General features: G+C 32.9%; 1 protein-coding gene across 6 annotated transcripts in view; it reads left to right on the forward strand.

The window, feature by feature from the left end:
- The window catches only part of LOC6036095 (G protein-coupled receptor kinase 1), a 301,613-nt gene that overhangs the window by 189,230 nt on the left and 94,362 nt on the right, over positions 1 to 18,021 (forward strand). For all 6 annotated transcript variants that reach the window (XM_038255303.1, XM_038255309.1, XM_038255304.1 and 3 more), the window contains exon 5: positions 16,756 to 16,857. In XM_038255303.1, coding sequence (XP_038111231.1) covers positions 16,756 to 16,857 — 102 coding nt within the window. The remainder of the gene's footprint in view (positions 1 to 16,755; positions 16,858 to 18,021) is intronic.

The following is an 18,021-nucleotide window of genomic DNA, read 5'->3' on the forward strand; positions in this document are numbered from 1 at the left end:
AATTTCCTGTAAAATCGATTGGTTCGCTGCTGAGCTAAAAACAGCCTTGCACAAAAGGAAATTGCAAAAAAAAAATGTTTCAAAATATGTTTTTATAATTCGATATTTTGGAGACACATTTTCAATGTTAAAAATAAAACAAATTGAAAATTTTGATGCTGTTCGAATTCAATTTAAAATTTTTTAAATCAATTCTAAGTGTATGAAGCTTCTTTAGACAAAGTTTTTAGTATATTTCCTCAAATTTCGAAAATATTTATGTCGTGTTTGCAGTTAAGATTGGTAAATATTTAGGAATTGGAATTATAATTTGCGTAAAAATCGCATTTCGATTTTCTTTTTCACTTCAATTTTACATTTTTTTTATTTGGATCATACTTTGACTATATGTTTGTTATGAGAGTATAGAAGAAAAATCAGGATTATTTTATTTTATTATCATTAACTAAAATTTTATTTCCCAAAATTATGTTTAGAAAAAAACATAATCTTAGCAAAAAAAATGATAATAATAATATTCTAATGTATTAGCACAAATTAAAACTTTGGATAAAAATTAATACTTTTCAATTTTATTGTAATAATAAAATAATAGACATTAAATAAATTAGTCAAAATTATTCAATACGAAACAATTTTTGTTTATTAAAGAGATTGCGTAATTAAAGTAATTAATTATTTTGACCTTGTAATTTGTGAAATTAGTCAGCAAGTAATACTTGCTCATTTTTTCTTTTTATAGGGATAATTTCTGGTAAAAATAGAAATATTTTTATTTTTTTTAAACAGGACATTTTAGGCCATTTCTTAAATTATTATTTCCAGCTTTCCGGTAAAAATATTTACGAGACTGAAAAACCAAGTCTGTCATAAAAAAATTGCCAAAAACCGTTTTTTCAACATTTTCATTTTTAAAACCACTGTATCATCCCAAGGATTGGACATAGGACAATGTTCAATATGGATACTTTTATGTAAAATTGTCTGGAAAATCGACTCCCACTACTGGTTTTCAAAAATTTTGACGTTTAGACCACTTAAAAAAACAGATTTTTGTATTTTTTTAGGAAAGACATACCATCCTGCTGGAGCGGCCGTGGCTGACTGGATACGGTGTTCGCTTTGTAAGTGAATGGTTCTGGGTTCGATGCCCATCTGCTCCCAACGAGAAAGTTAAGAACACATGAATTTAAAATGATGAATATGAACGAAAAATCAAAGTCGCTCGAGGCGGGGTTCGATCCCCCGTCCTTTGGATTGGTAAGCAAAACTGCTAACCACTAGGCCATGACGACTTGGTGAGCGTGGACTGGAATTAGGAATACTGTTACAGAGAGCGAGTTGTGGCGCTATAACTACGGCAAATAGTGTCCAGGGCATTCGTGGAAATACAATGTCCCATCCCAGAGGGTCCCGGAGTACCAAACCTTCTTAGCATGGTGCTCCCAACGAATACAACCAAAAAAAAAATCACGGAGCGTATGGTGGTGTGTCCCCACGCTTCTTCCTCCCCTGTAGATTCAGAATTGTGTTGTTGTTCGAACACTCAGTGCTCAAACTCAACCCAATTACGAGTCATCTCTGCGATACGGCTTTACGCAGTAGGCCTGGCCGCTTTAACGCTTGTGATGTTTCAATGCATTCCGATGCAATGGCACACTACAAATGTTAATAAATGACAAGAAGAGTGCTAGGCGTCATCTAACCTAAGGCACTCTCCAGGATCCCTTCGAAAGATTGGCTGCGCTAGGGTCTGATTAGATTAGATTAGATTAGATGAAAGACATACCATCCTGCATTTTTCGTCAGTCTTTTGGTAACATTTTAAGCTATTACCTCAAAAATTTTGAACGAAAAAAAATCGTGACATCACCTTTAAATTTAAGTTTAAGACTTAAAAATCAAAAAATCTCATAGATGTGGCGTGTATTTTTGTTTCAGTGTATTTTTTTTTCAGAAAGCCCGTCAAATTTCCTACAAGTTTGTCTTTGACCACTTTTTGATACGGCACAACGGCTTCAAGATTCAGTAATTTTTAAATTACAAAATACAAAAATATCTAAATAACTTACGCCCTTCTCAAATGTTATTTTCGAGTACTATTGACTCCATATACAAAAAATGGCTTATATAGGTTTAGGATAACATGTCTACAAAGTTTCATTGAAATCGGAGAGGGTCGGGTACAAAAGTACTAGAAAAATTCTTGATTTGAGCTGGAATTGCTCATTTTGGAAATCGGACATATAATTGCTGAGATATAAAATTGAAAGGAATATAAGCATAAGCATAGGTGCCCACCCGCAGTTGCTACTCCGTTATTGACCAGGACCTCCAGAAGTTACATCCACGAGCCGTGGAAGATAAGTGGGAGCTATCTTTCCTCGCTTCGCAACTTCTCAAAGGCCCCTATCATGCTGATCAATACCGGCGCCGGCCACGACCAGTGGTAGGGTCACGGGGAAGTGGATGGGAATGTTAGTCCGATACTTGAGTGATAGAGACCGCCCAATCGACTGCATCTCCGACAAAGTATCACATGAGTTTTGAGGGGGTTAGTAGATGGGTATGAGGTCAGGATTCACGAGTGGCAGTGATGTGACCATGAGCATTTTGTTTATCAGTTGAAAATTTTAAATCTTAGGCAGCCGGCTGCGGAAAGATAGATAATTGATCATTTAAAAAGTTTTTTTTTATCGAACGCGTGCCAGCCGAGCAGTAGTGCTATGGGCTGGACTTATCAGTATATTTTTACTATTTTCAATTTAGATAACGCGAGCAAATTTCAAAAATAGAAAATAAATGACGCTTTACTCTTCATAAAATCGATCGATGCCAGTTGGAATAAATTTTTACGATCATTAACGATGAAAATTATCGCGAAAAAACAGGACTGCGCGTCCCCAGAAGCACTGCACTTATGATGTCCAATATGTTATAATAACCACTCACCCAAGCACACAAACAGCGACACAAAAGAAATGAAAATAAGCATGCAAAAACAAGACAGCGCGTCCGCGTGGTCAGCGCACTAATCAGATATAAAATTGAAAGGAATATAATTAAAAAAAAAAGAAAAATATTAAAAAAAATCAAAATTAGGCTTGAAAAAAGGTCTCAAAAAAACCTAATATTCTTTGTTACTCAAAATTTATCTTTTTAGTCTCAATTTAATCCACCAATAGGTGTTTGGTGTCTTCCTCTCTTTAAAATGTTCAAAAGTTTCGTCTGATTTAGAAAAGTTCCGTATTCAAAAAACGGCAGACATTTTGCCAAGCAAATACAGAAATTGAGATTATGTTGAAAACCACCCTTGACTATAATGTCTAAATAGTTTTTTATCATAACTTTTAAACCAGAAGTATAAATCAAGGTGGGTCTATCTAGTGGGTCAAATTGAAAAGTTCATTTTTCGAGTGATTTTCTGGCCTCTCCTCAGCGAGGAAGGCAAAAATTTTAAAATTTATTGAATAAAAAATAGGTATTATTTATGATTGTACTTATTTTTCATAATTGACCTCATCATCACCAACAGCTCAATTTAGGGGCATAATATCTATCAACGCTAGAGGGTGACGACTCTCGAGATTTTCAATTTCCCGGGAATCGAGAGTTGAGTTTTGCCATTTCCCGGGAATTTTTTAACTGGCCAATAGTGTAAATAACTTAAAAAGAAAAGTAAAAAAACGTTTCTTTTTAATGAATTCAGATACAATTAATTCATACGAAATAATGACATCATAAGTGCAGTGCTTCTTAAAACGCGCAGTCCTGTTTTTTCGCGATAATTTTCGTCGTAAATGATCGTAAAAATTTATTCCAACTGGCAGTTTTAGTATTAACTCATCAAACTATCGATTTTATGAAGAGTAAAGCGTCATTTATTTACTATTTTTGAAATTTGCTCGTGTTATCTAAATTGTAAAAACAGTAGTCCAGGCCATAGCATTACTGCTCGGCTGGCACGCGTTCGATAAAAACTTTTTAAATAATCAATTATCTATCTTTCCGCAGCCGGCTACCTAAGATTTAAAATTTTCAACCGATAAACAAAATGCTCATGGTCACATCACTGCCACTCGTGAATCCTGACCTCATACCCATCTACTAACCCCCTCGAAACTCATGTGATACTTTGTCGGAGATGCAGTCGATTGGGCGGTCTCTATCACTCAAGTATCGGACTAACATTCCCATCCACTTCCCCGTGACTCTACCACTGGTCGTGGCCGGCGCCGGTATTGATCAGCATGATAGGGGCCTTTGAGAAGTTGCGAAGCGAGGAAAGATAGCTCCCACTTATCTTCCACGGCTCGTGGATGTAACTTCTGGAGGTCCTGGTCAATAACGGAGTAGCAACTGCGGGTGGGCACCTATGCTTATGCTTAATTCAGATACAATTAATTCATACTAATCCAATGAAATGTAAAACTAGGTAACCTCATTGTTTTGAGGAACTATTTCTTCATTTTGATTTTTTATCTCAATCTACAAATAAAAAATTGTTCCTTGAGCCTTTTTGGAACTCAAATTGCAGTTTAAAATGTTTACGCATCTTCATTCGCACTGAGTGATTTTTCAAAAGTTGCACAAACTTGTTGTTGAACTTATTATTAGATTTTTTGAAGGTAAAAAAATAACTAATATATAATTTTCCATTTATGCAATATCGTATTTTTGCAATATGATAAATAACGATAAAAAGTAAAAACTTTAAGTTGATTTTTCCTTCTTAAGATCAACTGTAAATGTTCAAAATAAGCAGACACTAACTTTACAAAGAATGCCTGATTGTTATTCCCAAATTTTTTTCCTTCCTAAAAATAATGAATATTTCATTCCTGGTGCGTAACTGCTATGAATGTTTCAAGGTAAATTTTGGGGTCGACATTTTTGGTTACTCTAAATTATAGTTTTTGGAATTTTTAAAAGTAAAAATTTACACTTTTGGAATAAGAAGATTAGAGAAGCATTGGTTTATTCCATTTTGAAAATCGAACAATGAACATCCAATATTCTAAACCATTTCGAATTTTTATAATATTTTTCTGAATAAATTATTGATTTTGGTTCGATATTTGTAAGTATAAAATTTCCCGGGAGTCTCGACCAAATTTCCTGGAAATCGAGAGGTCCAAAAATGGCCGATTTCCCGGGAATTCCCGCTCGTTACCCTCTAATCCTGCGATTCTCAACCTTCTTCTAGGCTGGTACCCCCTGCCATGTAAATCAAGTAGGCCCGGTACCTCCATTGAGAATCGCTGCTCTAATCAACGCTTTATTTCTTGCACTCAGATTTTTGTGCTGTTATTCAAATAAACGAGAAAAATATGATTATATTTAATTAGAAATCAAATATGTTGGTGTTTGCTTTCAAAATGTTGTAATTTTGATATTTCAAAACTTTGGATGAACTTTTATATCATATCCACTTTTTAAATGCAACTGAGTGCGGTTGAGAGAAATGAAGGTGAAAAGTGATGGAGGTGGGTTGTCTGCAGTTATGGACTTGAATGTTTGTACAACTCGAGCAAAAGAAATACAAGAATGTTTGGTTAAACTTTCGAAGCAATCTCGACGAAAGGCTGCAAAAGTTTATTATTGACGTTGATAGCTCTTTACTTTTGCAACTGGTTTGCAAACAATTTCAAAGAGCAAGAAAATATAAATCACTTTCCGGAGAAAAAAAAACTTTTTTTTTCTCTTCGTCAGCACTTTATTCTTTTTCATCAAAAATTGACGTCAGGTTGTTCCATATCTGCCAAAAGTGGAAAACGGTTGCGTTAATTTTTCATTGGAATCAAAACAAGCCAAATTTCCAACCCACCTGTTAAAACACCCTTAACCCTCTTCTTCTCACGAAAAAAAAAAGATCCAGCACTGCTGGGGGTTGGTAAACATAAAAATACAATCAAATCCGAAGCACTATCGGGGGGAAAATTGTCAGATGGGTGGAAAACTGGAGAAAAAAGCTCACCCCACTTCGACACAAACTCACACACACACAAATGGTAATCTCGTTATGAGCTTTGCTCGAAAGCACTTTTCGGGAAGTGGTGGGTGAGGGGGGCAGACAATGATGCAATTTCAGGGAAGCTTTCCCATCATGCGTGTGTGTGTGAAAATGCATCATGTGGCGCAAATGTTCCGTCAAATTGGATTTGCATCCGAATGATCAAGCTGGGAATTTGTCGTGCTGTGTGCACATTTTCAATGAGGGTTTGGCACTGTTCGAAAAAGATATTTTAATTGCGGTCAGAAAATTAATTAGTCATGGAAGTATTTTTAGAATAAATTAAATTTTTGCAAATTAAATAAATTTAGAAAAAAACCTTTTCACTGTGTACAATCGGTGCAAATAGGTTACAACCGGCAGGTGACTCAAGTCAGTTGTTCGACAATGACATTTTATCCTGAATTGGTTTAGTTTAAAGATAGGATTATAGATTGAACTACAATCCAACTTTTAAAAAAACTTTTTGTTGTTGTTGATGTTTTCTAATGGCTGTATTTTTTTTCGCATTTCAAACTAGATACAAAAAACCTTAAAACCAGCTGTTATCATTTGTTAGGAAATAAGAGTATTTTTTTATAAAATAAATCATCTATTCCTCATTACAGTCCAGGCTCAATTATCCGAAGACCTTGGCAAGATTTCACTTCGGATAATCGAAACTTCGAATAAACGAATCAGAAACGAATCGATTTTTTTCGTTGTCATATTTTTCAATGTTAAGCTTTAGTGTGACCCCTAAATTAGTGAAAAAAGTGATTTCAAATTTTTAAATCCAAGATGGCGGCCAACATGGTGGTGATGAAAAATTGTAAAAATGCATTTTTCAATTTAATACGCAATCAACCATTTGAATTTGCCTAAAATATGGTCGCAGAATTCAAATTTGATGTAAAAAGTAAGAAAATAAAAAAATACGAAAAAAATGATTCAATTATCCAAAGTCCCATACATACCTTCGGATAATCGAAACTTCGGATAATCGAAACTTCGGATACTCGAGGCTTCGGATAATCGAGTCTGGACTGTATATTTTTATAACAAACAAGCCTTACTCGACAAACTTCGTTCTGCCTTTTTTCGTTTGTTGACGTTTTTAACTTTTTTGCTTATCTAGCCTCCTATGATCAAAATAAATAAATAAATATAACAATTGAAATAACAAACCATGTTCTCAACATTTGAACAAAAAAAAAAAGTGTTTAAAAAGTGCATTTTACACCTGCCCAGTTGTTTTGCAATCATTTGTTTTCAAAACATCCAAGCATCGAAGAGATTTTTTCTCTTCGCTGAAAAAAAAAACTTTTTGCGGGGCTGTACATTGGAAGTCTACAAAAAATAGAAATATTTTCGATCGATCCCAGACTTGCTACATATGATTTTAAATGCAGGAAAATGCATTTCTTATTGTTTTCAGTTGTTTATATTCCTGTTTTCTTTAAAGTTTTTTTGAATAACTTTTTTTGCCCCCCTCCCTGATTTTTTGGACCGGTTTTGAAGGAGGGAGGGGGGTGAAATAAACTTTGAAAAATATTTGCAACGGCATTAGGGCTGTTGCAAATATTTTCCAAAGTTTCTGCCGATTGCTTTGAATTTTATTGAATTTTCAGCGAGAAAAAAAAGCTTTTTGCAGTACTGTACATCAAAAAGTTTTTTTTTGCCAAAAATATATTTTATTTGTTACAATTTAGATTTTTTGAAAACTAATGATTGAAAACCAACTATACTGGTGTGGAATGCATTTTACAAGCATTTTTTCATTGAAATATTGAAATTCTGGCATGTCATTTATTTTTGTTATTATTTTTTGTTCGGCTGACAATCTTTAAAACATGCTTTCAATGAAAATATCTATCTTTATTTATTTTTTTCACCCTTCAACATACCGATTATTACCACGTTCTCAATAAGATTCCGCTTAAAAATTATAAATAAATTGGTTAAAAACCTTCAAATTCAAATTGAGATATCTTGGGCAAAGATGTGTAACTTTATGTCATAAACAACTCTTCAGAAAATAGTAGGCTAACATTTTGAGTTATCACCAAAATAGTGCTTTTTGGGACCATTTATGCAAAAATGGCGTATATCTCGAGTAGATTAAGAGCTACAAATTTGGCGCCTTCGACAAACTTTCATGAAATTTTCTCCTCTACATTTTTGCCCAAGACACTAAAGCCCTACAAAGTCATCCAACAAAGTTAGTTTTTGGTTGACACCCTAGAAGGTCGTCACCCTATATGTCAATAACTTAAAAAGATAGCCCTTATCAAGTACAACCACTGTTCCGAAGACACCATTTGACTAGGACGTCAAATAAAGGTGTTATATTCCACTTAATTTTGCAATTCCTAACACTGTGCAGTGCTGAAAAAACTGAGTGACAATTTTGTAGCACACAGGCACACATACACACAGACATTTATTCAGTTTTTGATTCTGAATCGATAGGTATACGTGAAGGTGGGTCTACGAGCTTCATGTGAAAAGTTCATTTTGAAGGCAAAAACAACTTTCTGCAATTCCGTCGTGAAATTACTCACTTTTCCTGTCATTCTTGAACGACGAAATAGCCTACTTTTCTGTACCAAAAATAACAGAATCGAATAGCAACACTTTTCAAAATAAATGCTGAAAAGTTCTACTTTTCAGCACTCAAATGGGTGCTGAAAAGTTGAACTTTTCAGCACTTGTTTTGAAAAGTAACACTTTTAAACATTTTTTTGATTTAAACGATTTATTGACAAAATACATGAAAATTTGATTAAAAATTTCACTCAGTGTGTGTTTTTTGGAATTGCAAAAAATGTTGTATGGAACTAGTTGCAAAACTTGATTTTTTCATGTACGCCTCGTGCTAATAAATTCTCTTTTTGCAACTTGTTGCATAAACTACTATTTCGCATTTAAACTGTCATTTTATCACAACAAAAAAACAATTGCTTATCATTATTGCCAGATCAAACATCAAAGTCAAAGTCGAATGGTCTGAAAATATCAGCCCTCAAAAATACACAACACTAATAGTTTGAAAATAATTTGCTCCAAAGTTTATATAAATTCTCTGCTCGTCTCAATATTTCTTGACAGTATTGCCAGATAATATTTGATTATAGATTCGTTTCAACAGTTTAAGAAAAGTCGCTAAAAAGTGTTGCCAAATCTTCAACATTTTTAAAATGTTATTTTTTTTAAGCTGATTAATATTGTATTATTCAAAACTCCCTGTTGGTTATCATATCAAATCAAATGAAATTTTATTTTTAGGCATTTTATTTAATTTTCCTTAATAGATTCCCGTTAAGAAATTTATTAGTTCCTTAATGATTATTTAAAATGTTTTTTTTCCTCTAGAACAAGTTTAAAAGTGTTTTGAAAGTGTTTTTACTAATATTTTGATCAGTAGTAAACTTTTTGCACTACCGTTTTGAGTGTTATTTTGAGTTTGTTTAAATATTACGTAACACACTTAGGAGTTGGTGTTACTTGATACGCTTAGAATTTTTCTAAAGACTTACTTTATGCTGTATGCTGTATGAGTTTGAAGGCATTTCGTTGAGAGTTTGGAAAAGATGCAATTTTACATTAGAAGTAACAAGTGTAAATTTACTAACCGAAAAAAATACAAACGAGCAAAAAACAGTAATTTTCAGATGAGTTAGAAGGATATAAATTAAATTTTAGCTTTCCAATCCACCAAGTTCGACGATAATTTACTCAAAACGAAACCTTTCCACTCACAACCACGCAGAATTGGTTCTTTGTTTAGATTACCACAACGGCAATTCCCGGTGAACTGTGACACTTCTCACCTGGATTTTGGTTCGAATTCTTGAGAAAGTTTACGCTACAGAGTGGAGGTGTGGTGTGGGGTTTAAAATAGTTTCGCAAAGATCTGGTTTTGAGTGTTTTTGCGGATAAAATGGAAGAAAGCGTCCTAATGAATTGATGAAAATGGGGAGGGGTGGAAAGTTGGGTTAAGAAACCACTCCTGATGGCACTTAAATTTGCGCCAAAAGTTCCAACCTCCTCCTTCCTCTTTAGAAGAGCGCGTGGTTCTTGCGGTGACGGCACCCATAATTACATTTAACTTTGGCGATAGCACGACCGAGCGGGGACAAAATGAAGTCGTTAAGATGGGAAACTAGCTGATAACTTTAATTTGTTTGCCTTCTGGAAGCCATTTTAAGGGGTACAGGATGGGCAGTGCATCACTGGAAATTTGGGGGGTTGCAGTTAGTAATGATGCTGTTAATGGGTTTAATTTTTTTAATAACTAAAAGCATATTAATTTATTTTATCTTCACTACTCTTAAAGAAACTAATAAAAATTATTCCGACAAAGAGCAAAAACCTTTAAAAAGTATAATCAATATTCTTATCAAATTCTTTACTACCTCAAGTTCTTCCTCTCCGCAACCACAAGAAGGTAACTTTTGGATGAAATAAGTGCAATAAACGAGAAGCTGCCTCGTCTGCCATCGTCCTCATATTGTCTTCGAAGCCGAAGTCAGCAAGATCGGAAAATGTCGATAAGCAACGTAAAACCGCCTGAAGGGTATCAATTTTCGGTTATTGAGCCTCTTTTTTGAGGTGGGCGCAAGGGGCTTTTTTCGTCTTGCCGCCGCCCCATAACCATCACACTAAAGTTCATATCGTGGCATAAGGTGGAGACGGAGTTTTGCAAAGTGACGCATGCGACGTATATTTTTTTGAAATTTTGATTTTTTTCTTTTATTATAATTAACTAAAAAAATATCAATTAAATTTAAATAATAAAACGATGAAAAAAAAAATTAACGTCACTTTGCCAAATAACAACTAGTTTCCAACCGAACCTGGTCCGGCCAAGAGATAGCTTTTATTGTTATGTCCTTCTGTTTCGAGCTTTTCGGCGGGTGGACGAAGCAGCTGGGCCACCACCCGTCCTTATGTAAGGACATCTGAGATCTTCCAGTCAGTGGGGACCAGCAGTAAGCAGTAATGGAGTACATGGGCACAGGGTATTTCGACTTTTAAAGAGGCAACTTAAAGGTAGTTGTTAGATTAAAACTTTGAAAGAATTTTCGATGAGAGAAAAAAAAATTGAAACACCCTGTTGCTCCATAGAAATTTAGCTAAAAATACCATGCGTCTCCATAACATTTCAGCAAATTGAATAAAACCCCTCATCGTCTAAATCACTTCAATGATGCAGCTAACGACCATCCCCCGGAATGTAGCAATTTGGTCCAACCTCGATGAATCGTTTAATGGCGACACGTTTCTTTAATTATACTATAGCTGTGGTGGTACTTCCTGAGACAAAAAGCCGGCCGGAATGGAGCTACAATTTTATGCCTGCTTTTCTTAATGGCCAGTTTTATCAATGAAATGGTGGGATGTTATGGACACGGAAAAATACATTTCCAAAAATTTCTGTCTCCGAACGATTTTTATTCATAACTTATTTTGAATAGGTCATCTTTGGTGCTGCGACCAGGTTTGGACTGAGGGTCGACATCTTCCAACCATTAAAATAGCAAACTGCTGCCTAAATTTTTGTTTAAATGCTCTGTTTGTTTTGTCTTTTTTATATTTTTATAATCCAAAGATTCTGATTTATTTCATATTAGAGAATTCTTAAAGTAGAGTTCAACAACCAATAGCCAGATTAAAATACCATGTTTCATTGCCTTAAATTTTGAAAAACAGTGCCAACTTGAATTTGGAAATAGCTTTTTTTGTAGCATAACTTTTTATGGAAACTTGTTTGTTCACTTTCTACATAAATATTTTTCATTCGATTTCGGACAAAAACGGTTTTTAGAAGATTAATGGAATTGAATTGAATACTTGCTTGATGCAATTACGTGCTGTTCCCCTAATCGCATTTCTTTTGCCAAAATCCTCTTTAATTTTTATTGACAGTTCTAAAAAAATACGTTTAGATTGCTTTTAATTTTTAAATAAATCAAATAAAATCCATAAGTTTTTTAAATGAAAGATCAACTAAATTTACATCTAATTTTTAATTTTTATAAATATTTAAGGGGTTACATACATGTAAATCGGCAAGGTTGGTTTGAGCACATAATTAAACTTTTTTCAAAATCTATTTTCAAGGCATTAAAATATTTCTTTTCATCTATTAACAAAACAAATTTGAAGACATGTGGTTGTAGCATTGCCGAGATATAGCTATTTGAAGTTAGCATTTTTAAAAAAACGGGTGCCACGATATCTCAACATTGCTTGGACCAAATCGGCTCAAATTTTGGTGAAGACTCGTTAAACCGGTCCCGTGTGCATGACGAAGGCCGATTTTCAAAAAGTTTATTTTAAAAAAAGATAAAAATATTTTTCTGTTTTTCATATAAAAAATCGGCAGTTTTTGATTTTTGTATTTTTTGAAAATTCCAAATTTCATAATCGGGCTTCGCAGGGTTGTTAAAATATCAAAATATCAGCTCTCAGCAACTACAATTATCTCGCCTGAATATTAATGCCTCAAATATAACTGCACTTCTTTCTTCATTGAAACTCTCAGCGCCGAACATAGCCGAACACGTTTTCGTGTTTACCCACTCGCGATTGACATTTTTCTTTTCTCTCTCATTCTCGCTTCCACGAACATCCTACCGCAACAGCGTTTAACCACAAAAGCCGCCACAAAACCAATTTTGCAAACGCAGTTTGAAGGGGCGTCTTGCGTGGTCTCCTAATCGCCATCTCGCGTTCTCTCATTGCAGTTTTCGCAGAAATTGAGAGACTCAGCGGTGAGAGCGCATAGTCGAGGAAAAGGGAAGGAGTGATAGAGAGAGAATGGCATCGCTGGGAATCACGAGACACAAGAAGAGATCTCACAAACTATAGTGACGGCCGCTATACTCTCGGATATTTTTGGTGCAGAGATAATCTATTGATAGCTTTTCTATCACTCTTTTGCAACACTGGGGCTTCGTCATGCACACGGAATATGTCTTAGGAGTCTTCACCCGAAATTTCAGCCAATTTGGTCCATTCCATCTCGAGATATCGTGGCACCCGTAAACCAACTTGGTGTTCAGAGAAAAACGCTCAGAAAGTTGGACAGTTGGCTTTGCGCATGGCAAAACTCTGAGATTAAATCGTCTCTAACTCAGTTAAATCATGAAATACCTTCATGAAACTTTCTGGAATGTTTGAAAATCATCTTTTAAGTGGATTTAATAAACTTTCTGTAATATGAAATTTTATGATTTTCTACATGTATGTAACCCCTTAAATGATTTTCAAGAACAAATTGAAAATGTTTTTATCTTTAAAATTTCATTTGAATTTTCCAATTGGTAGTTTTTTTTAAGTTAAACTTTGCAAATTAAATAATTTTGACCAATATGAAAATTTAAAAAAAATATGATTTCCACGATTTCATTATGTTGATTTTTTTCCTCCGTTATAATAAAACAATAAATTTTTTAATACTTGTGAACTTCTTTTTACAGGAAAAAATGAAGAACAAAAGAAAATAAAAATTATTTTGTTTAGCAGTTTTTGTTTTAAAGTGACTCTAATTTTTTTCATTTTAAATTGAAATTGTAAGGGCTATCTATTTGAAGCTTCTTAAAAAAATTTGATTAAATCTCATTGTTTACCAAAATTTGAATTTTTCAAGGTAGATTTTTTATATGGTTGACTAACTTTTTAAAATAGTTTTTAAACGATCTGCAATCATCCTTTCTGTAAGAAACGCTGAATCGCATATCTTTTGGGTTCTGGAATAACCATAAAAAAGTTTGTGGAAAAGTCGGGAATTCAAAAATGGGAAAGTAAGTGAAAATTTAGAAATCCCTATATGGAAGACAAAATTAATTATTTTTTTTATTATACAGATTCGTTTAAATATTTCGTTGAAGAATCGAATTCTTAGCAGAACATTTTATGTTCAAGATTTTTTTATTGTAAAATCTAGTTTGCAATCAAATGGACTCAAATTCTCACAATTTCGAATTCTCACAATTTCGCAAACAGCGTGAAATTCGTGAAATTTAAAGATTTTCGTGATAGCCCGTGAAATTGATCAATTTTCTCAAATCAATTCTTTAAAATAACATCATAATAAATATTTTATTCATAACGACTTTTTAAGTAAATAGAAAAACGTGATATGAAACTTTTGATGAATTGTTAGCAAATCATAAATTACCATGAAATTGATACAACATTTACAGAGAAGTGCGAATAATTCAACGACGTAACAAAAATCAGCTAAAGAAGAATGTTTTCGGAATTTATTTTTTTATAAATTTTGTATTTTTCAACCAAAACTTGTTAAAAATGATTGAATAAGTCAATTGTGATATGTTTTTTTTTTGAACTGGACAGATTTTTTAAAAACTGTATTGTTTTATTTTTAGAAATCAATTAAAAGCAAACATTCATGTAAAAGTAACATTCTGTGATGATAGTCGTCTCTCCTTTTTCCTCCGGTCAATGAAGGAGAAAGAAATAGATTGAAAAAATATTCTTCATAGTAAAAAAAATGTTGAGAAAATTGATTGCTTTTTTCTTGATGCTCTAAATAACAGTTTATCATTTTTTCTTAGGAAACTAACTGAATTTAGCAATATTTGCATTCGCCGTAATAACAATTTAACTGTTATTAAATTTGAAAGATTTCATTTTATTGAAAGATTCAAGCTTGGTTTATTCATGATTAAATAAATAGTTAATTATCTTTAAAGTCGCATTTTGAAAACAGATTTAAGATTTTTTTCTGAATCCTGTTTAATTGTCACGATATTTGATTATTTGGGTGCATGGTTCCCCTGGAAGTTATTAAAAATGTTTTTTTTTTGTTTCTGTTCAGATTTTGAATAAAATTTTGAAGATTTCGTTACAGATAAAATTAATATTTTTTTAAGTGACTTTAATTCAGTTTTTGAATAGTATGACGAAAACCTGAACACTATTTTTACTGGGCAAAATTCGGCTTTGATATGAAATTCAATAAAATGTAATAAGATAAAAAAGTAGCAAATCAGCGAAAACTGTTTAGCTATATTAGTCGGACATTAAAATAGCAGCTCAATAAATGACAGTACCCATGCCCTACATTTTGGTTTCAAATTATATATAGAGCCCATCCATAAACCAATGGATTGTTTTTTTTTAATTAGTAAATGCTTTTATTTGTGTCACGTTCAAATAAAATTATATTTTTTTAGTTTATTGAAAAAAAAATTTAACATCAAATTTTCACAGTTATTTAAATATTTTTCACGTTCCGCGAAATTTCCGTGAAATTTGATGTTTTGAAATTTAGGTCCCCAAATTACATATTTATTTTTGAGCGTGAAAAATCACTTAGCCTAGCTATGAGCATTCGATTTTGGAAAAAAATCATTAATTGAACTGAAAATAGATTTATAATAATAGTAACAATTTGGCCCTTTTGAAATGTGAGTCTTGGTTCATGAATTTAAAAAAATCAAAAAGATCATGATATCTCACAAATGTTTAATTTTTAACATTAAAAATTGAAAAAAAACGTCTTTATTAGAAATTGTGTGAACAATTTAAAAAAATATTTTAAGAATGAACAATCATAAAAGTGTCCATGATTGTTCATTCTTAAAATATATTTTTTAGATTGTTCAGAAAATTTCTAATAAAGACGTTTTTTTCCAGTTTTCAGTGTTAAAAATTAAACATTTGTGAAATATAATGATCTTTTCGATTTTTTTTAAATTCATGAAATAAGACTCACATTTCAAAAGGGCCAAATTGTTAATATTATTATAAAAATCTATTTTAAAAAATAAAAAAAATCCGGATTTTTTTTAGGTTTAATTAAACTTTAAATGGCAATATCGTGAAAACGGTGAATCTATTAAGTACATTTCGATTGCTGATTTGTTTTTAATTGAAAAAAGTGGATTTTGAGCAATATTGTATGAATTTTTATTGAAGAATGTCTTCATAAAATAAGAAGGGTTATATGCTAAATCATAAACAATCAACGGAAACAGAAACCCAACTTTCAGTGCCCTTCTTTCTAGAGTTTCTCGAATATGCGGTACACTTTCATCTCCAGGCCTAGCATCTCTTGGCCCAACACGACAATAACGGGAGAAATTATCATTCTCCGCGGTTCTGTGCCAAGACAATTTTCAAACCACTTTTCTCTGTTCTTATTTTCTTTTTCGTGCTACCACATTTTTGGTTTTTTTTTTCAGTCTGTTTTTTCTGCTGCTTTCATTTTTGGCAATGGCGTGGTTATGAATTATAGCTCTTTCTGACCTCAATCAGTTCTTACTTTATTCAGCTTTTTGCTTCCGTTTTTGTGTGCGCCATTTTGATTGCCGGAAGGAATTGCTCTCTTTTTTGTTCAGCGAACGGCACCAATCGGAAGTGAATTGTTATCACTTGGAAAAGGGGAGGAAAGTTTCTTTCTTTAGACAATAATTTTATGGAAGAAAGGCTTTATTTAACTTTCTCTGACGTCAGAAACGCCAAAAATAGCTTTCACTTTATCTAGGGGCACATTGAGTTGACTTATCTTGAGTTAAACATCTCCTCAAAAGGTGAATCGTTCTAATCGTCAACAACAACTCGCACTCCCACAAACAGAGAGGAAAACGGATAAATTACGTTTTACGTCACTCGAGCGTAAACTTTCGTACTTCAAACGGGCAGTCACGTTGCAATTTTCCGACAAAACTTACCTTCCATTATTTTTTGCTAACAAATTTTCTCTTTTCTTTTCTCTCATTTTCCAGATCAAAGCCTACGAAAAGACAGAGTGCCACGACGAGCGGCGGAAACAGGCCAGGGACATTTACGACAATTTTATAATGAAAGAAATGCTCTCCCACACACACGTGAGTACGATGTTGGATTTTTTGTTTTCACTTTTTCGCATGAAACGTGGCTTGGGGTTGGAGAAAAGGTCACACGTGCACTATCTTGGTGTAATCTGAAGCTAAAATCGGCTCTTATCTTTACGAGGGATGTAAAACAGGAAAATGATAGTGATACGTATGGAAAAAATGTAATTTATAGTGAGTGCGTAATTTTGTTTGCAGCATTTTCCACCGAAAAGAAATATTTTTCGTTACTGTTTTGAAGTTTGACACTTATTTTGATATTTTTTTAAGTTTGTTGATACATAAAACATTTTCATCAATATGATGAAAACATGTTCAAAACCGGGTTTCATGATATCTAGTTGAACAAATCTACCCATATTCGGGTGGATGACTCACTAAAAATTTGAAAAAGGGTCGCCCTTACAAACATAAAAAAGTAAAACATTTGTCAAAATCAAAATGTCAAACTTTCTCAGCTTTTCGAAAAAAAATTTTTTCACTCTATTTTTCTATTAAAAAAATTTAAACTGCTGTTTTCCACAAAAAAAAGTCAACTTAAAATGGTGATTTGAAAACGGTGCTACAGCAAAAAAATAGTTTTATTTTTTTTTCAATCACTATTTATTCATAAAATATATTATCCGAAGTTTTTTATGGGACTTCGGCTAATCGAATCACGATCATACTTTTTCTTATCTTTCATATCTGTTTTACTTTTAACATCAAATTCGAATTCTGCTATCCCATTTTAGTCAAATTTGAATGGCTGGATGCGTTTTAAATTGAAAAATTCCTTTTAACAAAATATTTCATCACCGCCATTTTGGTCGCCATCTTTGATTTAAAATTTCTGAATCACCTTAGAGTAGTTTACAGCTAAAGCTTAACAATCACAAATAAGGCAACGAAAAATATGATCCTAGTCCATGTGTATGTGACATTTTTTGATCGATTTGGTGTAATCTGCAAAATTGCAGATTTGAGGATTGGGGCATAAAAAATTATACACGAAAAAAACATTTCATTATTTTTGAAAATTACTTGTAATCACTAGAAGTTGAATTTCCAAAGTCCGATTTTTAAAATTAAAAAAAAAAATCTTTTGCGCTAGAGTTTGATGAAATTATGTATCTTGAGAAGGAATCTTTTGATCGATTTGGTATCTTTGGAAAAGTT

Source organism: Culex quinquefasciatus, chromosome 2, assembly GCF_015732765.1.
Source record: "Culex quinquefasciatus strain JHB chromosome 2, VPISU_Cqui_1.0_pri_paternal, whole genome shotgun sequence".
NCBI classification, from domain to species: domain Eukaryota; kingdom Metazoa; phylum Arthropoda; class Insecta; order Diptera; family Culicidae; genus Culex; species Culex quinquefasciatus.